This window comes from Sorex araneus, chromosome 11, assembly GCF_027595985.1.
Source record: "Sorex araneus isolate mSorAra2 chromosome 11, mSorAra2.pri, whole genome shotgun sequence".
NCBI lineage: Eukaryota > Metazoa > Chordata > Mammalia > Eulipotyphla > Soricidae > Sorex > Sorex araneus.
Genome location: NC_073312.1, coordinates 16020953 through 16045709, shown reverse-complemented (window position 1 = coordinate 16045709; position 24757 = coordinate 16020953). Strand labels below are relative to the sequence as shown.

Here is a 24757-nt window from a genome sequence, read left to right as displayed (position 1 = left end):
GCCGCGTGCAAGGCAAATGCCCTACCCACTGTGCTATTGCTTCAGCCCCCTCTATGCATATTTTTATTAACTCACTTTGTTCTTTTGGTGGACAAGCTTTTCATTTTATTTTATTTAATTTTCAAAGTGTTGTTCACAATAATTGATTACGTTCAATATTTCAGCACAAATCCCACCACCATTACACCTTCCCATCACCTTTGTTTCAAGTTTTCCCACCACCACCCAAACCTGCCCCAAAGGCAGATGTTAAATAATTTATTTTGTGCTCTTGTTATAAATAATTGACTAAAAATGATCCAAAAAGAGGAAAGTATGTGAAAATTGTTGTATATCATCTTGGAGCCATTAAGCCCCTGAGTTAGAGATCATTAACATGTTGTTAGAGTTTAAGTCTTGTGTGCTCGTGTGTGTGTGTGTGTGTGTGTGTGTGTGTGTGTAATATATCACTGTATCACTGCCATCCCATTGTTCATCGATTTACTTGAGCCGGCACCAGTAACGTCTCCATTTGTTAGAGGCTTTTTCAGGGTCTGGGGAATGAGACCTATTATTGTTACTGTTTTTGGCATATTGAATATGCCCCGGGGAGCTTGCCAGGCTCCTCTGTGCATGTATAAACATATTACTGTCACTGTCATCTCGTTGCTCATCTATTTGTTTGAGCGGGCACCAGTAACGTCTCATTGAGAGACTTATTGTTACTGTTTTTGGCATATCCTATATGCACGGGTAGCTTGCCAGGTTCTGCTGTGCGGGTGAGATACTCTCGTATCTTGCTGGGCTCTCCAAGAGGGGCAGAGGAATCGAACCCGGGTCAGCCGCGTGCAAGGCAAATGCCCTACCCGCTGAGCTATCACTCCAGCCCATATATATATGTGTGTGTGTCTATATATATATATATATATATATATATATATATATACACATATATGTGTATGTATGTATAATCAAGATTGGTTGTCTTCTACCTTACACCCCATCAAATGTGGTGTGCTACTCTTTATATATCAGTGGCATAATTGTATCAAATGTTATGCATGTGCTCCTGGAATTCTACAATTTTTTTATAGGGTGACAAGCTTTTTATTCTATCATCATTAGCTTTGAAATCTTTACAATTACCTAAACTGATGATAAATTGTAGATAAAGTAGTCTTGTGTTTGGAAATATAAGCTGTAAATACATACTACCTATTTTAAAATCTCAGCCCTTTCACTTTCCTAACACCACAGACCAGTTAACATTTCAGTAACTCAGTATCTCTATGTGTAAAATAGCTCTAAAAATTTATCCTGTAGGACTGGGATGTATTAATTAAATTAATGTTATTATCTGTACAGAAAGCAGTCAAACATTAACTCCTGTTTGTGATTTCTCCCACTCTTACAAACTTTTGTGCTATATCAATTTTGTATAATTTTCTTACCTTTATTGGAGTGTACATTTCTTGAAGGTAGGAACTGCCTTAATAATTTTTATAGTTTTTAGTGGATTTAGAAAATGGTAAAATTGTTAGATTATTTTTCAGAGCCCATTAAAGTAATTTAATGTTCTCTCTATTTTCAGGAATTCGAATGAATCATTGACTGATCAGCACCATTTTACCAGTTGGAATGAGTTACCAGAAATGGGCACAGTGCTTTTAGATCCAACATGTAACAGCTGGCTGTTACTCCATGGTGATTACTTCTTCAAGCCAGCAGCTTTTTTGATTGTATAGTATCTTTGTCTTTTCATCTTTGAATTGCTCCCGTTGGCAAATAAAATAAAAGGAGTTCATGTAGTTTTTGCCGAAGTTTGAGTCATCATGAGTAGTAGTTTAGGAAAAGAAAAAGACTCTAAAGAAAAAGACCCCAAAGTACCATCAGCCAAGGAAAGAGAAAAGGAGGCAAAAGCCTCTGGAGGTTTTGGGAAAGAGAGCAAAGAAAAGGAACCTAAGACCAAAGGGAAAGATGCCAAAGATGGTAAGAAGGACTCCAGTGCTATCCAACCAGGGGTCGCTTTTTCTGTTGACAATACGATCAAACGGCCAAATCCAGCACCTGGGACTAGAAAGAAATCTAGCAATGCAGAGGTAATTAAAGAGCTCAACAAATGCCGGGAAGAGAATTCAATGCGTTTGGACTTATCCAAGAGGTCTATACATATATTGCCATCATCAATCAAAGAGTTGACTCAGTTAACAGAACTTTATTTATATAGCAACAAATTGCAGTCCCTCCCAGCAGAAGTGGGCTGTCTAGTAAATCTCATGACACTGGCTCTGAGTGAAAATTCACTTACCAGTTTGCCTGATTCTCTTGATAACTTGAAGAAGCTGCGAATGCTTGATTTAAGGCATAATAAACTGAGAGAAATTCCTTCAGTGGTCTATAGGCTAGATTCTCTCACCACGCTTTACCTTCGCTTTAATCGTATAACTACTGTGGAAAAGGACATCAAAAACCTGTCAAAACTCAGCATGCTTAGCATTCGAGAGAACAAAATCAAACAACTACCTGCTGAGATTGGTAAGTCTTAGATTATTATTATTTACTAATTATTTTGTAGTACTTATTATGCTAAGTAATTTTGTTGAGAGCTTTTATATAAGATGCCTGATACTTAAAAATAGTTGATTTCTATATTCCTTTTCCTTTGTGGTTTTTAATTATTCACTCAGCAATAATAAATGTTTGAGAATAGTTTATAAACTGGGGTGAAATAGTATATAGGATGGTTGCCACATAAACCTAGTTGGAGAAAAAAATAGATTTGAAGCTGAAAAAAAGATCTCCACCTTAAATTTGAAGTTGTTGCCACCAATCTTCAAGTATTTAAATATGAAAATTCATTAGATATAGTAAAACTGCATTTTTCAGCTCCTTTTTATCTGAAAAATGTTTAAATTTACATCAGTTTTCTGCCTAACTTGTTTTACACGATTTGCATACCAGAGGAGTAGTTAGCATGATACATTTGGGAAAAAAAGATTCACTTAGAAAGTACTCTTGTGCTTTTTAAAGACAAAGAATACAGGAATCCTGCTTAAGGAGACCCTTCCTATCACCTCAGAGTTTCTCTGCTTTATTTTTCCTTCATTTTTCTTCTCTTAAAATCATATATGTATATATATATACACATACATACATACAGCGATGCATATATATATGTATATATATATATATAGAGAGAGAGAGAGAGAGAGACAAAAGTAGAACAAAAGTTAATTATAATTAATACAGTGCTCCGTTTTGGTAATGTTCATTTTAGTCTTTGTATAAAACTGAATTATACTGAAATGAAGGAAATGCTAATTTACTTTCAAACAAGTAAAAAATTAGTTTTTGAATATTTATTTATTTGTTTTGTTTTTGGGCCACACCCAGTTGTGCTCAGGGTTTACTCCTGACTCTGCACCCAGGGATCACTCCTGCTTGACTAGTGGGACCATATGGGTTTGTTGGGGATGGAGCCTAGGTCAGTCATGTGCGAGACAAACGCCTTATCAGCTGTACTATATCTCTAGCCCCAGTTTTTTTTTTCAATTTTAAAAAGAAAAATTTGAATTTTAGCATTTAATGCTAAATGCTAAAATCAGCATTTAGAATACTGGTTGCATTTTTGAGAAATAGAAAAAGCAAAATTTTAAGCATAAATATTAAAGCAAAATTTATATATAAAGTTGAGTATGAAACTAAGGAAAGTTCTTTTGTGTGAAGGGCGAATTCTGAATTTAAAAGTATAAATAGGAGCTGGAGTGATAACCCAGAAAGGGTGTTTGCCTTGCACGTGGCCAACCCAGGTTCGATCCCTGGTATCCCATATGATCTCCCCAGTATCTTCAGGAGTAATTCCTGAGTGCTAAGCCAGGAGTAACCCCTAAGCATCACTGGGTGTGATCCCACTCCAAAAAAAATGCCAAAAAAAAAATATATATATATAGTGTGAATGCATTGTTGCCTTGAGCATTGGATAGTGGGTAATAAAGGAAACTTTGTTTTTAGGCTCCCAGTTTTGTAGAAATATATTTATTTCATGTGTGTATTTAAGTTTTTTTAAATTTAGCTTGGGAATATGCAGTTTAAGTTTTAGGTTTAGTGTTCTGCATTTTACCATAAAATTCCTCATTTGATGTTGTTTACTTACGAAGTATGGCTCATTTATGAAACTTTAAAGTGTTCCCAAGAATTTGAATAGAAATGCCCCTTTATAAAATGTCTTCACATAGTGATGAGGTTGTTTAATGTCTTTGAGTTAGTACTATATATCCAGTGAAAGTGTTACTTGTATGTATGATTTCTTGTAATCTAGAATTGGAGGTTGTTGGAAAAAGAAGCATGTGCTTGTTAAAGAGATATGTGTGTATATTAAATTACATCCTATAAGTTTGACTTTAATTCCTGTGAGAATATTTTTTAATAGATACTATGAAAAACATTAAATTACCCCAAAATTAAGAACACAGGATTTTAAATGTACTGCAGTTTTTCTTAAGTATACAGGTACATAATTTTTACTAAGTAATAAATGCATTTAAAATTGTGCTTTTTTATAATTGATATTTGACTTAACTTATAATTAAATTGACAGTTCTGATTGCCTAATATTTTGACCTTTATTCTAAGTTTGCAACTTTTATTTTTTGCCTTATATACCCTTGATATCAACTCCTTATCAGATGGGTATTGGGTGAATATCCTTTTCCATTCTGTAGATTGCCTCTGTATTTGGGTCACTGTGTCTTTTGCGGTACAGAAGCTTCTTAGTTTAATATAGTCCCGTTTGTTTATTTCTGTTTCTACTTGATTGTTTAGTTCTGTGTCATCTTTGAAGATACCTTTGGCTTCAATATCGTGGAGGGTTTTTCCGACTTTGTCTTCAATGTACCTTACGGATTGTGGTCTGATGTTGAGGTCTTTAATCCATTTTGATCTGACTTTTGTGCATGGTGTCAGGTCGAGGTCTAGGCCCATTCTTTTACATGTGGTTGTCCAGTTATGCCGGCACCATTTGTTAAAGAGGCTTTCCTTGCTCCACTTCACATTTCTTGCTCCCTTTTCAAAGATTAGATGATCATACATTTGGGGTTGTGTGTGGGGATATTCCTCCTTGTTCCTTTGGTCTGCAGCTCTGCCTTTGTTCCAGTACCATGCTGTTTTAATTGTTACTGCTTTGTAGTAAAGTTTAAGGTTGGGGAGGGTGATGCCTCCCATCGTCTTTTTCCCAAGAATTGTTTTAGCTATCCATGGGCGTTTGTTGTTCCATATGAATTTCAGGATTGCTTGATCCATTTCTTTAAAGAATTTCATGGATATCCTTATAGGGATCACGTTGAATTTGTATAATGCTTTGAGGAGTATTGCCATTTTGACAATGTTGATTTTTCCCTATCCATGAGCAGGGGATATATTTCCATTCCTCATGTCCTCTTTTATTTCATGGAGTAGCATTTTATAGTTTTCTTTGTAGAGGTCCTTTACTTCCTTTGTTAAGCTGATTCCCAGGTACTTGATTTTCTGGGGCACGATTATGAAGGGGATTGCTTTTTTTATGTCCCTTTCCTCTGTCTCATTGTTTGCGTATAGGAAGGCCGTGGACTTTTGGATATTGATTTTATAGCCTGTGGCTCTACTATACAAGTCTATTGTTTCTAAGAGTTTCTTGGTAGAGGTTTTAGGCTTCTCTAGATATAGTATCATATTGTCTGAGAATAGTGAGAGTTTGATTTCTTCCTTTCCTATCTGGATGCCCTTAATATCTTTTTCTTGCCTAACAGCTATTGCAAGTCTAAATTTGCAGTTTTTAAAATGAACATTGAGCTCTTAATGTGCACATTCCTGCCATGATTGTACAATTAAAATTTGTCTTGTAATTTTCATAAAAGCATTAACTTGATAAATTTATTTTATTCAAGCAGTGCATCAAAAACTAAATTGTTTTTATTTGGGGGCTACACTATCTGTTCTCTTACTCCTGGCTCTGAACTTAGGGGTCACTACTGTTGATACTCGGGGGCCCATATGTGCTGCTGGGGATCAGACCTGGGTCTGCCTTGTGCAAGGCAAGCGCCTCTCCCACTGTACTGCCTCTCTGCCCCAGAAAATAGTTTTTATAAATAAAAATTAATATGTTTTCCTCATTTATTTTTACCAAATGTAGCAGTGTTGAGGGCTTATTCTTGGCTCTGCACGAATCACTCCTAGTGGGCTTGGAGGACCATATGTGGTACCTGGGTTCAGTCATGAAAACACCTTATGCCCTGTACTATCTCTGTGGTCTTAAATGTTTTTATAAACCTATTCTTCCTATGTTGTATGTTCAACAAGATACCATTTTATATAGCATGCAGTTTCATGTGAATTTATCAAAACAACCTATTTAAAACTTTTTTTAGCTTAGAATGATTTACTAAAGTACGCTTTTCAAGAATCCAGCTCACTTTTCCCTTTTTAAAAAATTGCTCTCTGCTAACTTAGTTTATTGTTAGCAAGTTGTTTTTTCTTTGACTAAACACAAAAATGTGGAGGTTATTTTTTGCTATTGGAAGCAATAAGAGAACAGAGAAAACAGCATTTGAGCCATATTGGAAAGATTTGATAATATTAGAATATACAGACAACTTTCCACATAGCTGAAGTTTAAAGAATAAACCAGTTCTTGTACTCAAATCACAGTACTGGTTCTACTCTTTGCAGGATTTAGGTACTATAATCTTGTGTTGCTTAGTTGCAGCAGCTCTTGTTTATAGAAGCTAACAAAAATCATCTTTGAATTGAAAAGGAGAATGAAGTGCATAGGATATAATTGCTGACCTAAATTTCTAAATCTTTTGTAATTTGAGTAACAAGTATTTTCAACCTGTAATTATTTTTAAATCTTGTTTTAGTCACTGTGATTTATGCTATTAAGGATAGAGTTTTATGCAACTTTCAATTCTGTATCCTCCACCAGAATGTCTTCTTGCTCTCGTCTCATCATTCAGGATCCCCCCTGAACACCCCACCCCCAATCTTCCTGTCATGGTAAGATCAGTTTCCGTAGGCCAGTCTTCAGGTTCTGTTGCCTTTAGCCAGTTCCTTACTCTGCTTCTTTATATCCCACACCTGAGAGAACAGTTTGTATCTGTTCCTGTCCATCTGGCTGACTGCACTCAGTACGATACCCTCCAGTTCCACCCATGTAGCAGCAAATTACAATTTGGTATATATATACAAAATCATGATGTATTTTTAAAAATAATTTTCTCAGAATTAAAAAATTTGAAATGTGTGTTAATTTCTCAGTATTTGAAAAATATACCAAATTAAGTTTAGGTCGAGTTATTTTTAAAATATAAGCATTATTAATGTAGGAAGATAGTTTAGTGAAGTTCACAACTTATAAAACCTAAATTACTTACCAGTATATGAGTGCTACCAAATGCATTTTGACATATATGACCTTTTAATGGTTTTGCTTGTGTGTTTGATTGTTAATGGTTTTGTTTTGGAGTCACACCCTGTGGTGCTCAGGGGTTACTCCTGGCTTTACATTCGGGAACCACTCCTGGTGGGGTTCAGGGGACCATATAAGACACCAGGGATTAAATCCCATTAGCCTCTTGCAATGCAGTCACCCTACCTGCTGTAATATGTCTCTCTGACCCCAGGATCTTTTAATGTTGTTAAGCTTAGTGCACTAAAATTTTGTTAAGAATTTTTGCATCTTATTTTTCATGGATATTGATCTTTAATTCTCTTTTTCTTTTTATTGGTAATGATTTGCTCTATGGATAATGCTGGAAAGTGTTAATGTTTAACGTTTTAGGAGAAAATTGTATAGAATTAGTATTTCTTCAAATATTCAGAAGAATTTGATATATATCCTGAGTCTGGGTTTACTTTGCTATAAGGTTTTTAATTTTTAATTTAAGCTAGTTAACAGATAAAGAGTTATTTGAACTTCATTTTTTTTCAGTAAAATGTTGAAAATTTAATGTCAAGACTTTTGTATATTTTATATAATCTTGAATTTTGTGCATTAATAGTCCTTTATCATTTCTTTAGTGTGTAATATATGTAATAAGGGTCCCTCATTCATTGCTGAATTTGGTAATTTGGCTTTTTTTTTCTTTTTAGTGTTTCTTTTTGTTTCATGTTACTTAGTTCCTTATTATTTTAGATTTATTATGTTCTTCTTTGCATACTTTCTTAATTTGTTTAAATTGATTTCAAACATTTTTTTTAATTGGGTAGGTATTTATAGCTATAGATCACCCTTCAAGTACCATTTTAACAGCAATACACAAAGTTTGATATATTGTATTTTCATTGTTACTCATTCAAATCAATTTTGGCAAATGTTCTATATGCAGTTGGAAAGAATGTATGTTGTGTTCTGATACTGATTTTCACAATTCAGGTTGGTTGATAATGCGTTGTTAATTTCCTCTATCGCTTTTGATTCTCTTTCTTTCTCTAGTTACTTTCTTCAGTAACTAGAAACGAATATTGAAATATCCAACTATAATAGATTAGTCATTAGTGCTATTTTTGTTATATTTTAAAACTTTATTAGTTGTGTACTTAAGATTCTTTTTTATGAGGTAAGTCATATTGTGAAATACCTATTTTTTGTAATAAACCTGATATTTCTTTATCTAAATTCTACTTACTGATACCATTACAACCTTCTACCTTCTTTATTGGTTGATACTTGCACTGTTTATTTTCATTTGTTGTTTCAGAACCACACCCAGCAGTGCTTGGGGACCATGTAATGCCAGGGAACTGTGGATCAAATCCAGGGTTCATTGTGCAAAGCATACATTACAACCCCTTGAGCTATTTTCTTTTGATGCATTTATTCTTCCCTTTTGTGTCTATGATGATTCCTTTTGGACAGATATAGTTAGGTCTTAAATTTTTTATCTTAATAATATTTACCTTAATTAAAGGATTTAGTACACTTATTTCTCATTCTTACATTTACTATAGCTTTAAGATTCTTGGGTTAAAATATACCATCTAGCTATATGTTTTCTATTTTTGCCACTTATTACTTCCCTTTCTCCTCATTTCATGCTTTTTTTTTTAAAAATAGAATCTTTTTACTTATTTTTACTACTGTTGCAGGGACAACATCAGGCAGTTTTCTGGGAGCCATTAGGAACAGACCCAGCAGGGTCACATAGCATGGGGGAATTTCAATGCAGGGCTTCACATAGCAGAACTTGTGTTCTATCACTTAAGGCACATTAACATTTTCCCCCTGAACTGAGGTTTTTTTTTTTTTTTTTTTTTTTAATTGAATCTCCGTGAGAACAGTTACAAAGCTTTCAGGTTTAAGTCTCAGTCATACAGTGATCAAAGACCCATCCCTTCACCAGTGCACATGTTCCACCACCAAGAACCCCGGTATACCCCCTATCCCACCCCCACCCTGCCTGTGTGGCAGATGATTTTCACTTTACTCTCTCTTTACTTTGATTACATTCAGTTTTAGACAGAAAACCCACTATTATTATTTGGAATTTCCCCCCAACAATCAGACCTGCCAAAAAGGCATCATTAGATAATTTGCTTTTTGTTGCTGATAATGAAGAGCATATGATGTTGCACAGCTGCGATAGTGGCTGCACAGTTTTGGAATTCTGGCATTTTAGTAATTAAGTCCAGAGGTATTTCTGCTTGCAGCCGCTGCATTCCGAGATTGGTTTGTGTGCCTCTGGGATCATGGCTGTTCAGAAGCATTTGTGGGCAGCCGCTCAGGGTCTCGTTTGGGCATGGAGCAGGGCCAGTTCTGCCCCCCCACCCCCCATTATGAGATTTCCTGTGTGCACCATCACTGCAAGCTCCTACCTCTCTGTCCAGTTGGCTCTGAAAAGTGTCGGTCGCCATGCTGCCGCAAAGGGGCAAAGGCCGAGAGACAAACCTTTTTCTTCCTGGGGTGGCAAGGGACCATAGCTTAGTTCACAGTCCAGGAGCATTTCTGCCAGCAGCTGCTGCATTCCGAGATTGGTTTGTGTGCCTCTGGGATCATGGCCGTTCAGGGGCGGAGGAGCAGCTCCTGAGAGTATTTTTTTTAGAAAAGATCATGTGGCCACATTAGTGGTCATGCTGTTTGGACAAATAGTCCTGGTCCCCACGTACCAGAGCCATGTTAGTAGAAGCTCATGGTCACCAGGATTCCATCTAGAGAAGGCAGGGAGACTGCATCTGTTCCATCTGGGGCACCCTGGTGTTATTGGCTTGGTTTGGCTTGGGGTCCAGAGTATTCTCTGGGGTGTGGTGCCCACAGGCCAGGATTCTTCACTGCTGAGTACGGCAAGATGGAGCTGGGGGCTGGTTGAGGGCGTGACTTCCGGGGTCAGGGGCGGGCTGGAAGCCGGGATGGAACTGCCCAGTTCCAGTGCCCCCTTGCGGTTTGGAGAAGTAGTCCTGGTCCCCACATACCGGTGCCATGTTAGTAGAAGCTCATGGTCGGTGGGATTTCATCTGGAGAAAGTGGGGAGACTGCACCGTCTCCATCTGGGGCACCCCGGTGTTATCGACTCGGTTTGGGGTCCAGAGCATTCTCTGGTGTGTGGTGCCTGCGGGCCAGGATTCTTCACTCGAACTTGAGTGTTCTTAAAAAACGTATTTGTCTATAAATTCTGTTAAGTTCTACACCCTTAATTTTGAAGTGGTCTATTTAAGGTACATAATCTAAAGTCAGAGTATAAAATCACATAATACGACATTCTGGAAAAGGGGAAAAAATCAGTTATAACTGGGACACTGGAAGGAGAGAGCATAGAAAGCATAAAGACAAATGTGGCAATTCTCCAAGATACCACAATGCTTTAGATGTTTACACCTGCTTATTTCTTCTATATCTTGTACATCCCTGTTTTCAACCTGTGGTCTGTGGTTATGATGGTCCTCAGCACCTGGAGCCTGACCAGCACTCTGTCCACAAGCTCTAAAACTGAATTGCTGACTGGGAGCCCCCAGGCCCCATGACCGTTCCAAAAAGTAAATATATAAAAATAATTACTCGAGCAAGTAACATTATCAGTCATACCTATGGGTTTTTAAATATTTAATATTCAGGATGTCAAGTTTAACATGTCTGAACATAGAAACAGATAAATTACCAATATCTTAGAAACTGACATATGACTATATATTATTGAAACAAACAGGTTTTTAGAAAGCAGAATAAAGTCACCTAAATGCAATTAAGTTTGTCAAATTTTTCTCTGAAAAAAATATCCTCCACAAACACAACTTTCTACAAAGTCCAGAAATTATATTTATACTAATATACTATAGGGGAGCCTATACCAGACAGTCTACTTGAGATTTAGTAGCATCATGTTTGTTTGGAGATTAGTTGTGGAGAAATAGACTTTATTTTCTATTCTTTTGGACTACTAAATTAATAAGCAGATTTAAAAAATTATATTTATAAAACTTGAGAATAAATGCTTATTTGAGGGCATATATACATATATAGAGAGAGAGAGGTCTTCCTCAAATTGGACTCAAGTTATATCTGAGTTGAATTTGATTCAAGAAACTAAGATTGTTTCAAAGTATGAAATATACAAAGTTTTGTGGTTGAATTGGTTATTTAAAAAATATATTGTTGGCAATAATTTAAACTGAACATTTTTGTCAGATACTATTTTCGGCAAGTGGTTATAGATTTTGTTTTCAGCATTTATATTCCCAGAAATATAATTATAGAAAGTTAAGTTTTAGTTGTTACTTAATATATTTTTAATTCTTACTAATTTTTTATTTTGGGCAATTTGCAGGTGAATTATGTAACCTCATTACGCTGGATGTAGCTCACAATCAACTTGAACACCTTCCAAAGGAGATTGGAAACTGCACACAGATAACCAACCTTGACTTACAACATAATGAACTGCTAGATCTCCCAGATACTATAGGTATGAGAAAAGAAAGATAATGAAGACTTACACATGGAAAAAACTATTTCTAATTTATTTTGATAATAAAAATATATTAAAATTTAACTTTGTCAAAATAGTAACATTTCTAAAAGATACTTAAAATCACTTTTTAAAAAATTCTTAATTTTTAAAAATTTCTTGGCAGTGAAAGGAATTAGGTTTTAGAAAATGATCTTGCTTTATGAAGAAGATAGAACATTGAGTTATATGAATATTTTTTTTATTGCTCTGTGCTTAAATTGTAGAATGGGTGAATATTTTTATTTTTGCGTATTTCAGAATGTTACATGATATTATATAAGTTATGGTTCCTTCTTTGTTAAAGCAAACCATGAAGAAAAATAATCACTTGTATCACTTTTCATCCCATTGATCTTTGATTTGCTCGAGCGGGCGCCAGTAATGTCTCCATTCGGCCCTGTCGCGTGCTAGTGTAGCCCACTGGTATCTGCTCCTCCAGGAACACTTCGTGTTCCATGAAGAAAAATAAAACTTTTTAATTTTAATTTTTAGACATAACTGTTTAATTTTTAAAACATGGCCAGTACAGTTTAAAGATTTATTCACCTATAACATACGGGGACTACAAGAGGAAAGATCTTGAAGTCTCAAAGTACAAAATATGACTTGAAGACTTGAACTGTAAAAAGTTGAATTGAGCTTTCTGTGCTATTTTCTACATTTATGAATTTTGCTTTTCTAAATGCTTAAAAATGTAGGCACTACAGGGGTTAAAAAAAGATACGTTTTAATAATCGACGTGATAGATGAATACTATGCTTATTTCTGAAAAAGATGCTTAAAAATGTTCTTAATTTATATAATTTCTATTATCTTTCTTCAAAAGTGCTTCTTTTCTTTTTCTCCTGTCATATACAGTGGATTAATACCACTTCAGTTCATCCTTTTGTAAGACTTAAAATTTTTTTGTGTCCCCAGTAAAGCAAGCTGTAGTCTAACTGAATCAGTAGTTCACCCTCAATACTGTGGTACAACCCTGTAGGGTCACAGATAACTTGGTTACTGGACTTTACATCATTGGCAGTTTTTAGATTTTGATTCTTGGTAGAAAGTGCCTCTATATTTCTTTTAGGGAAGATTCTTAGAAAAAATTCTTTCTAGTAATTGCTGTTTTCTGTTTCCAGGGTTCCCAGCCCAGTTACTATCAGTTTATTAGGCATTATTTTGTTAGCTTTTTTTTTTTTTTTTTTTTTTTTTTGCTTTTTGGGTCACACCCAGCGATGCTCAGGGGTTACTCCTGGCTTTGCACTCAGGAATTACTCCTGGCAGTGTTTGGGGGACCATATGGGATGCCGGAGATCGAACCCGGGTCGGCCGCGTGCAAGGCAAACGCCCTACCCGCTGTGCTATCGCTCCGGCCCCTTTTGTTAGCTTTTTGATTTTTGTTTTAGAAGTTTTTGTTTTTAAGAGATTTACTTGAATTATCTAACCTACCATTTCTTGAAAGAGCATAGAGCTCTTTATATCATAATGCCAATTGTTTTTTTTTTTTATTTTATTGAATCATCGTGAAAAAAATACAAAGCTTTCAGGTTTAAGTCTCAGTCTTGTAATGATTAAACCCCCATCCCTTTACCAGTGCACATGATCCACTAACAAGAACCCCAATATACCCCCCTCCGACCCCCCCAACCTGAGTAGCTAATAATTTTCACTTTATTCTCTCTATACTTTGAATACATTCAGTATTTCAATAGAGAACTCAGTATTATTGTTTGGAATTTCCCCCCAACAATCAGGCCTGCTGAAAAGGCATCATTTAATAATTTGTTTTCCATTGCTGAGAATGAAGACTCTATGAGCTTGCGCGGCTGCTATCACGGCTGTGCAGTTTTGAATTTCTGATATTTTAGCTCAGTTCACAGTCTAGATGCATTTCTATAAGCTGCTCTGGGTGCCAAAATGGGTTAGAAGACCTCTCAGATCATAGTCTTTAGGAGCAGAGGGTCCTTTTCACACTCGGCAGCTCCAGATCTTATCTGGGCAGAGAGCATGCCGATAACGCCCCCTGTCCCATGATCACCTACGAGCCACGTCACTGCAAACTCATACCTCTGGGTTGGGAGTCTTAGGAGGTGGCTCTCTCAATGTCGGTGTTTCCGCCACCCCCATCTTCTGCGCAGAAAGACAGCATAGGGAAAATCCCTTTCCGGGCGGCACGGGGTTGTAGCACAGTTCACAGTCTAGCTGCATTTCTGTAAGAAGCCGCTCTGGGTGTCAAGATGGGTTAGAAGACCTCTTGGATCATAGTCTTTAGGAACAGAGGGTCCCTCATAATGCCAATTGTGCTGACAACAGACTATTCAGTGTAACTAACTGGTTTAACTATATTTCTGAAATGCAAGATGGTCACAGTACATTCACTGTCACTGTCATCCCATTGCTCATGGATTTGTTCAAGTGGGCACCAGTAACGTCTCTCATTAAGAGACTTATTGTTACTGTTTTTGGCATATCCAATACACACGGGTAGCTTGCCAGGCTCTGCCGCTTGGGCGAGATACTCTCGGTAGCTTGCCGGGCTCTCTGAGAGGGGCAGAGGAATCGAACTTGGGTCAGCTGTGTGAAAGGCTAACGCCTAACTGCTGTGCTATCTCTCCAGCCGCACAGTACATTATTTTATTAATATTTATAATGGTAGTCTACCAAGTTTCATATATGAAAAATCAGATATGTGGTCTACCAGGAGCTGAATGCAGTTATTTCTCGCTTTTCCCCTTCTTTTAATATCCATTGAAGTGGTTGAGAGACCCTAGAAAGAGAAGACCATAGAAAATAAATTAGACTGTATCTGTAGAATACCAGCAGAATACAAAAAGAGAACAAGTATTTCTTACAAGTATCTTTGCCAAATAAAATTTAATATAACATGTTGTATAATTTAATGAAAATATTCTAAGACCAAGGTAGTGCATATATAAGATAAAATAGAAGAATCTAGAACAAAAAAGGCAAGATAAGGCAAATTAAGTAAAGAAAAGGTATGGGTAAAAAAACTTAGAAGTTCTGGAAAGAAAAAATGGAGACTGTGTAAAGAAAAAACTAATACAGTATACTTTTGTGATGTGCTCCTGAGCTAAACAAAAACTTGAATGATATTGAAATTTCTTGCCAAGGAATAATGGAAGAATTAACATTCTGAAAGGAGTTTTGAAAATTGCATTTTATTTTATAGTTTGAATATACAGTATTTACATATTTTGTTATAAAATTTTAAGTCTGGGTCTGGAGAGAGAGTACAGGAGTTTAGGTGCTTGCCTGTCATGTTCCTGTCCCTGCTTCAGTCCTTGGCACCAAATATCGTCACCCAAGTATTACCAGAAGTAATCACTGAACACAGCTAAGAATGAACCCTGAGCACCACCTGGTATGGGAACCCACCTCCCCACAACGGAAAAAGAAAACATTCTTTAAATCTGTAGGATCTATAGGCTCTTTGTTTTAATTTTAGGTAATGCTGGCCACCTAGTGGGAAATGTTCTCTTTAAGTTTTTGGAGTTTCTTCTAAAATTAACATTCATGTTTGTCTTTCAAGGAATATGTCTACTTGACATTTTAATGTATATAAAATTGTTTATAATACTCACTTGTTTTTCTTTCTGTAGTAAAGTACGGCAGAGCCTGGCAAGCTACCCGTGGCATATTTGATATGCCAAAAACAGTAACACTAGGTCTCATTCCCCTGACCCTGAAAAAGCCTCCAATCATTGGGAAAGATGAGTAAGGAGAGGCTGCTAAAAATCTCAGGGCTGAGTGTAATAGAGACGTTACTGGTGCCCGCTCTAGTATATCGACGAACAGGGATGACAATGATACAGTATTTATAGTATTATGCTATTTCCTAATAACAATAACTTGTATCCTCTTTCCTTTTTGTCCTAATCTGTGCTGATAGATTTATGAGTTTCATTCTCTTAATTTTGATTTTTTGTGTATTTTTTTTCCCATTGATTTTTACTTCATCTTTTTCTTTCATTTGCTATCTCTGAGTTTTATATGACTTTTCCCTAGTTATTAAAGTAGAATTTGAGATTATTATTTGACTTGCAAAATATAGTGTAACTTCGTTGAGTAATGATAAATTGAATTAAGTAATGCTTTTTGAAATTTTTTAAAACTGATGTTATAGGGGCCAGAGCTTTAGCACAATCGATAAGACACTTGCCTTGCGTGCGGTTGACCTGGGTTCGATTCTCATCATCCCATAAGATTCCCAGTGCACTGCCAGGAGTAATTCCTAAGTGTGGAGCCACTAGTAACCCCTGAGCATCTCTGGGTGTGGCCCAAAAGGAAAAAAAAGTTATATTACATACCGTGTTTATTAAAAATAACTGTCTCTCTTGGCTTTTCATTGTATAGAAAGTTGAGGTTTGGTAGGAAATTTGGACATTGGAGATTTGGTCTTCATCAAATCTCAATAATCTTAATCATTGATATTTTTCTTCTAATTTGTTAGAGAAGAGCAATTCACGAAACAGTGGCTAACTCAGTTGGAATGTAGTTCTGATACTTGGCCTCATTTTTCCCACTAGCCTTGTCCTTTAAAAGTATGTTAAAAACAAAACCCCTAATTTATCTTGGAGATTTTATCCTAGTCCCACAGAGCTGACCGTCTTGCTTGAAACTCACAATGGAAAATGAAATCTTAACATTGCTTTGTAGTCACTCTTGCAAAAACCACCTTTATTCCTTTTCTTGTCTTTTTTCATATAAGTAGAGAGATATTTTAACCCCTTTATTTAACATGGGTGCCCTTTGCATAATGGTCACACCTTAGCAGTAACCTGGTTACCTATTACTACATGGAGAGACTCAGCAGTACCAGAGTCACTGACGGTTCATAGGATAGGGAGAGGAGGCAGAGAAAATGGGGTGGGGTGGGGGCAGCTTATTGTAGTTAAGTTAGAGTGCTAAAAGACATAGTTTATTTGATTTAACCAGTAGTCTGCCTTATTGAGGAGTAAAAAGCACATTCTTTTTTTTTTGGTAAATATTTTAACTCAAGATTCTGAGGGGGGAAAAAATCCAGAGTCAAAGTACAGTAAAGCATTCTTGCATGTTGCTGACCCATGTTTGATCCTGTGCCACGTATGGACCCCTGAGCCGTGCCAGGAGTGATCCTGAGCACAGACCAATAAGTAAGCCCTGCCCTCTGCTGGGTGTACCAAAAATGAAAAAACTACAAAAAAGCCATTAAGCTTTATAATAACAGGCAATTTTTTTAAACTGTATTCTAATTAAGTTAGCCACTGTTAGCCATGAACCTGATATCCTAAAGTGGTGGTAGTTTGGTGGAAGTTATTTATTAGATGGGGGCGGGGGAGACATTCTAGAGCTTGAAAAAGTTATATTTTGTTTCTTTTCAAAATGAGATAAAAAAAAAAGAATTCAATGAGACCTTGTTTTCAAGACCTGAACATAGAACAATTTATAGAGATCTTTTTGTTGTGCTAGACTCTGACAAATACTTATACTGATTTTGGTGATATTAACACGTAGAGTTTTTACAATTAGGTTTTAAGTAGTTACAGTACTTATAAAACTTAAGTCACTGTCACTGTCATCCCGTTGCTCATCGATTTGCTTGAATGAGCACCAGTAACATCTCTCAATGTGAGACTATTGTTACTGTTTTTGGCATATCCAATACTCCACAAGTAGCTTGCCAGGCTCTGCCGTGCGCGCGCGATACTCTTGGTAGCTTGCCGGGCTCTCCGAGAGGGGCGGAGGAATCGAACATGGGTCGGTGGTGTTCTTCTGTTTCTAACATTTAATAATTTTGCTTGCGTTTAGTTTTTCAGTTTGTTTCTAATGGTTATAAATAGTTATACCTCTAACATTATTCATTGTTAGATCTCTTTGTCTTCCCAACTGATATTTCGCTACTTTGTTAAGAGAAGACCAAGAAATACTTTTGAACTAGTCTTCTGAAAAATTATTCTGTATTAACCTAAAGATCTGGTTATATTTGCTGAAATGGAAAACATCTAATTTTAATTCATAGTCATTTGATGTTGCCATATTTTAAAAATTTGACAGCAGAAGAAAGCAAGCTGTCAAACGGGAACACTGAACAACTTAAGCACTTAAAAGTAAAATGCCAGTGATTGGCAGTGATCGCCTACTTTATACACAGAAGCTCAGCAGAATTGATTTTATTTCTTTGTCAGAATGGCTCAACATTAGAGCAAGTTATCGCTTGATTTCTAGATTGCAGTTTAGTTCGTGGTTAAAACTATTCATTGAAAGAGGTAAGAGTTGAAACCACCGTAGGGGGTGGATCAGTAAATACTAGACTTTTTAGATGAGGATTTTTCATCTCTTCTGTGTTGCTGAGCATTATGGGTATTGGCAAAGTGTCGATGACTCTTTGAACATGTCACTCTTTTTTTTTTTTTTTTTTTGCCTTTTGGGGTCCCACCCAGCTATGCACAAGGGTTACTCTTGGCTCTGCATTCAGGAATTACCCCTGGCGGTGCTCAGGGTACCATATGGGATGCTGGGAATCGAACCCAGGTCAGCTGCCTGCAAGGCAAATAACCTCCCTGCTGTACTATCATTATCACTCCAACTCCTTAAATGCTAATTTTTATATTGCGTTGGATTAATGCAAAATTTAAACTGAATTATTTTTTCCCTGGTTGATAGCTAAAAATAGATGTAGAAGAAAAAAATATTGCCAATAGTTATAAAAGTTAATTTACACTCAAACAGACCAGACAAATCTGACATATAATTTTAAATCGTGACCAGTGAAGTCTGTGCTTCATAGCCATTTAGTTTTATTACATGAGAATGAGCCAACACAGGAAATATAGTTTTAAGTTTTTGCATCTTGTTCCTAATGGAAAGGAGGAAAATAGAGAAATACTATAGCTTCTTTGATTATTAAAATGCATGAGTGAACATAGTGAAGTCTCAGACTTAATGAGTTGTCTCTCTAATGAGAGAGATAACTGATTAATGAAACAATTAGCAATGTAAGATCGTATGTAATTATATTTCAGCTTATAGTGAAAATAATATACTGCCCAAAGTTCATTTGCCAGGGAGATCAATAAGATCTTACTGGAATAGCCAGAGAAAGCTTCAGGAACAAATGTGTTGCATTCAGTAAAATATAAAAATAAAAATTTACGAGCACAACAACATTCACAGCCATGCTGTCAAGGGGAAACAACCTGGCATACATAGTTCGTGAAGATCTTTAAGAATTATTATTTGATAGAAAGATATATAAAGTATCTCCATAATTATTAAGCTTAAAAAGAATGGAAAAATTAAGATGGGAGAGCAAGAGAGATAATTCAATGGGTAAGTGCTTGCTTGTCTTGCATGCGGCTGATCCTCAGCACTGCATATGGTCCCCTGAGTATCTCCAGGTGTAATCCTTGAGGATAGAGCCAGGAGTGAACCTGATCACAACCAGGTGTTAACCCAAAGCCCTCTGCCAGTTTTTTTTTTAAGTGACTTTAAGATTTATAGAATAATATATACAGAATAAAAAGTGTTACAGGATAGAACATATATTGAAATCTGTTAAGTAATAGTTATTATGCTAAATATCTTATTTTGTATTTAACACTCAGCAATCTCTGAAGTATTTAACAGCATACCCACTTTGTGGATCAGAAATAAATTAAGTAACTTGTTCATTGTCATATGTAAGTAAATTTTTTGTCTTTAAAAATTGTACTGTGATACCTCTAGTTTAAATAATTATTCTTTGATGATTTGGGTGGGACTCCCAAGTAGTGACCAGCTGACTAAGCAATACTCAGCTAAGCTGTGTTGGCTGTAGAATTCAGTGCTTGCACTAGTGGTTGACGCTTGAGGAATGACCAAATCTACCAAATCTTACCGTCCTAAGGTTGAGTTGATGTCCTTGTGCATGCCATGCTTGAGCTACAGTCTTTAAGATATCTCCTAGCCCCTGTTAAAACTATGTTTTGGTGCTCACTTCAGCAGCACATATACTAAAATTGGAACAATTAGCATGGCCCTGCATAAGGATGACACGCAAATTCGTGAAGCGTTCCACATTTTTATGGAGAGTATCATGCTGAGTGAAATGAGTCAGAAGGAGAGAGACAGATATAGAATGACTGCATTCATGGTACATGCAAAAAAAACATATAGTAGAGGACTAATATCCATGGCCGGGAAAACGGGTTAGGAGGACTGGTCAGTGGTTGGAACTAACCACAAGTGTGTGTGGGGCTGAAGGTGGGTAAGATAGGGAAGAGACCAGTATGACAATAATAGCAGGGAATGATAACACTGGACAAGATCTGAGGTCTAAAAGTAGGTAAAGGGATTTTCTTGATACCCTTTCAGTATCAATATTGCAAACCACAATGCCCAAAAGGAGAGAGGGAGGAGGGGAGGAGGTAGGGGAGGAAGGGAAAAAGGGAGAAAGGAGGGAGAAAGGAGGGAGGGAAAGTAGCTGCCATAGAGCCAGGCTGGGAAGGGGTGGCAGGAGGGAAAGTGGGGACGTTAGTGGTGGGAAATGTACTCTGGTAGAGGGATGGATATTGGATCATTATTTGACTGAAACCCAGTCGGCGGGAGGTGGGGGGGAGCTCTGGAGGTAGGGGGTGGGGGGCGATGGGAAATGTACACTGGCGGAGTGATAGGTGTTGGAATACTGTATGACTGAAATCCAATCACGAACAGCTTTGTAAGGGTGTATCTCAGTGATTCAATAAAATAGTTTAAAAAAATAAATAAAACTATGTTTTGTTTTGGGACCACATTGGCTCTGTGCTCTAGGATTGACCAGAGATGTACACAGGACTAAAATAAGCCGCCAACATACAAACCATGCACTAGGCCATTGAGCTACTTCTGTGACCCTAAACTATTGTCAAACATATCATTTGTCTCAATGATAAAAGAGTATATGATTTTTGAGCTGATTTTCATTTAGAAATGACTGTGATTATGAAATTAGTCATAGAACAAATTATTTTCTGCTGATGCAACTTTTAAGTAACGTTTGTATCATTTTCAATGTCATAGTACAGTTATAGTGGTAAGCAGTAATAAGGTATTTTTCTGGCCCTTACTCTTAATGTGAATTCTTTGGGGTTGTAGAGAGCCAGCCTGTCTTCTCTTGCTTTTTCTTCGCCCTCTGAAGTCGGTGCATTGCACCAAAATAGGAGACATTAGTGAAACTTTGTAGTTACGTTAAATTAGTTAACTTTAAAGACAAAATTAACTTTGTTAAGTAGTAGGTTTTTTTTTTCCCCTTCTGTTGTTTGTTTTTGGGCCATGCCAGTTATGCTCAGGGCTTACTCTTAGCTCAGTGCTCAAGGATCAGTACTGGTGGGGCTCAGGGGACCATGTGTGTACCAGGGATTGACCTGGTGTCCACCGTGTGCAAGGCCAGCACCCTGCCTACTGTGTTTAGCTCCAGCCCAAGTGGTAGATTTTATTGTATTTGCATTCAGTTTTCTGCCTTAAATAACCAATGCTTAACCTTAAATAAATAAAGCTTACATGGAAAGTAATTCCATATAGGTTTTTCATCTATTCAATTATGAATTTCTTTAGAAGAAGAAAAGATAAAGATGAGTGATAAGTATAAGGGTTATGAGGCGTATCAGATTTCAGTGCTTAGGAGTCAGCAATAGCACAGCAGCTAATTAATATGGTTTGTAAGTATCATATAGTGATGGTGTATCTAAGCAGGAAAGAATTGCAAAATAACTCTGAAAAATTGGGAAAGCAGAAAGAATGAGACAAATATAAGGATGTTGCCAAAAGTTAAAACTCATCAAAACACTTGACTCCAAAGAGTTGTGTGACACAGGAATCTACTTTTATAATTTCTGACATTGGGAATATGTTTAATTTAAAGACAGAGGCTACATTTAATTATTTTTTTTCTTTGATTTTGGACCATACCTGGTAGTGTTCAGGGCATATTCTTGGCTCTGCACTCAGCGATCACTCCTGGTGGGCTCGGGAACTATATGGAATTTGAGGAATTGAACCCTGGTTAATCATATGCAAGGCAAACTCTCCAATTGCTGTACTTTTGCTCTGGCCCTACACTTGACTTTCTAACCTGGACCTTCTATAATTATTTAGCAACAATTGTAATTTGAAGTAAATAAAATAAAATAAAATGAATTCATGACAAATTCATTGAATTAAATTTACTCTGGGGTGTGGGGATGGATGCGTATCTAAATGAACATATTTTCTAATACATATTTGGGATCTTGCAGAATAGGCTGGATTGAAGAAATTTGGTACTTAAAAAAATCATAAATATCTGGTTGATGGGCATTGAGAGGCTCATTAGATTTATTAAAATTAGTTCTCTTGCTTTGTTTTCACAGGCAATTTATCTAGTTTAAATCGTCTTGGTCTGAGATATAACAGATTGTCAGCAATACCCAGATCATTGGCAAAATGCAGTGCACTTGAAGAATTAAATTTAGAAAACAATAACATTTCTACTTTACCTGAGGTAAGAAATAATAAGAGTGAATTCTTGAAACATATCTATAAGATAATAAAAGGAAATGAAAAAAATTTACAATTGGATAAACAATTTTATGGTTGAGGTTGCTTAAATAATTGTTATTGATTACTAAGATTAAAAATTCTAAAGAAGGTAAGATTGTAGGAACTTATTAAACATTTTTTGAATATCAGATGAAGGGAGAAACCAAGGTAGAAACTGTTCGCTTTAGCATTATGTAAACCCTTTTCATGTCATTTTGAAAAGAGGCAATGAAAGTTATTAAGAAAAAACCCAAAAGACCCCTTTTGGCTGGTTTCAATGACTATACCCAGAAGAAGGATACTATAGAAGGATGTATTATAGAAGGATGATAAATCTTGATAACAAAGCCATCAGGATTAATATTAGCTGCATTTCTCCTGTGATCCAAATTATTAATCTGCTTAAGCAGGGATTTCAAAGCCTACTTAGTGCATAATTAGTCACCAAAGTCTGTTATTTTGTTTTGTTTTATTTTTTGTTTTGGGCAATGCTCAGGGCTTACTTCTGACCCAGTGCTTAGAGACCACTCCTGGTGGAGGTTCTGGGGAGCCATATGTGATGCTGGGGATCAAACCCAGGTCTGCTGTGTGCAAGACAGCACGTTTTCCACTGTCATCACTGGTCTTTTTTTATTAAAACATTTAAATTTGGGTTTTCTATTAGAAAAATACTTTACTTTGCTTAGAAGTTAAGTGGACAAGATGACAAACTCTTAAATTGTCTTACTTTTGCACTTTTTCTTTTTGTTCTTACTATTTTAACATAGCCTACAAATTGTGTGTGTGTTTGCTTATGGTTATTTTATCTATTGTAGTATTCTAACAACTAAAACAATGAAATCATAAACTTGTGGATGTTTATGGCAAAAGTGGGGAGCGATCTAAGAATAAAGGTGCTTTATGTGAATATTCAGATTTTTCTTTGATTTTGAAGAATAATTTGATGAAAGTTTTAGGTTTTTAGAAATTAGATCTGTTGAGTTCTTTTGGGATTTGATTTATGAATCTAAGATAGACTCTTCTTTAATAGTGTCAATATGCCTAAATACAAAGACTTGGGTCCATGCCAGATTTCATGACGTGAAAAATATTTTTAATTCATTTGTATTTTCAGTCTTATTGTCAGTAAAGGGAAATTAATGATTATTGGATATTTCCTTAGAATACAGATACTGTGCCTGGTATTTTCACATATAACAATTTATGAAATTATTTCTAAATTGACTTATACTGTACATTTCATTATTCTCTAAGCAACTGGGAGTAAAAGTGATTTCAGTTTCATCCTAATTGGTAGAAAGGCTGGGATACATTTTGATGAAAGCAGGGAAATAAGAAAGAGAGATTATATTTTTGGCTACTTGTTACCTTTAACATATTTCAGGAGTATGGTGATTATATATGTGTGTATTAATATTAATATTGAGTATACATTTAGTTCACCAAAGGTTATGAAACAGGCAGAAGAATTTGGCATTTGGGATGGGGGGTTGTTTCTGCCAAGTGGTGGCCACTCAGGCTAGTGGTTCATGCTATGGCCTGAGAATGTGTGGTGCTGCTCTGGCTCTGAATTCAAGATATCACCAAGGCTACTCCAGTAGTGCTCATAGGATTCCAGAACTACTCCCAGTGCTACTCTGGAGGCCATATTGTGCCTGGGATAAACTCAGATTTTGGCACATGCAAGGCTTGTGCCCTGACCCCTACAACTATCTTTAGCTCTAAGCAGAAGATTTAAAACAGGAGTGAGGAATCCAAGTGTGCCTAATTCTAAAACAGTGATAAGCAACACAAAAATTTCAAAATTTGACTTAAAAATGAGAGGTTGAAGAACTGCCTTCCTGATTTGCTTTTTTAAATATCCTCAGGTTTTTTTTTACTTTATCATAAAAGAATATTGATTTAATGAAGTCAGTAGTAGGAATAAGAATATTTTTTTGCCATGAGATTCAAGTAAAGTTGTTTTGTTTTCTGTAGAGTAGAATATAGACCTTTCCTTGAATTGACTTCCTCACAAGGTTCTCACCACTATATTTTGGGGGGTTGGTGGGGTGAGTAGAAATTTGGAAGCATCTCCTAAGCAGTTCTCATTGATCCAGTGGCCATTCCTATGAATTCTAGGGTCATAGGATTCTGTGCTGCTCAGGTCCTGCTGTGCCAGGGATCGAATTGTGTTCATCTCTCAATGAAGGCGTGCATCCTAACTCTCTACTATCTCTAGTTCCTACAACAACTGTTACCCCTGCTCTTCTTTTATTTATATACCAGTAAATTTTATGAGAAGTTTC

General features: G+C 36.3%; 1 protein-coding gene and 1 pseudogene across 4 annotated transcripts in view; both read left to right on the top strand.

The window, feature by feature from the left end:
- The window catches only part of SHOC2 (SHOC2 leucine rich repeat scaffold protein), a 63967-nt gene that overhangs the window by 28508 nt on the left and 10702 nt on the right, over nucleotides 1-24757 (top strand). For all 4 annotated transcript variants that reach the window (XM_055119236.1, XM_055119233.1, XM_055119235.1 and 1 more), the window contains 3 exons: nucleotides 1571-2514; nucleotides 11769-11906; nucleotides 22301-22431. In XM_055119236.1, coding sequence (XP_054975211.1) covers nucleotides 1812-2514; nucleotides 11769-11906; nucleotides 22301-22431 — 972 coding nt within the window. In that variant the 5' untranslated portion in view covers nucleotides 1571-1811. The remainder of the gene's footprint in view (nucleotides 1-1570; nucleotides 2515-11768; nucleotides 11907-22300; nucleotides 22432-24757) is intronic.
- On the top strand, nucleotides 19904-19998 carry LOC129399445 (U6 spliceosomal RNA; annotated as a pseudogene).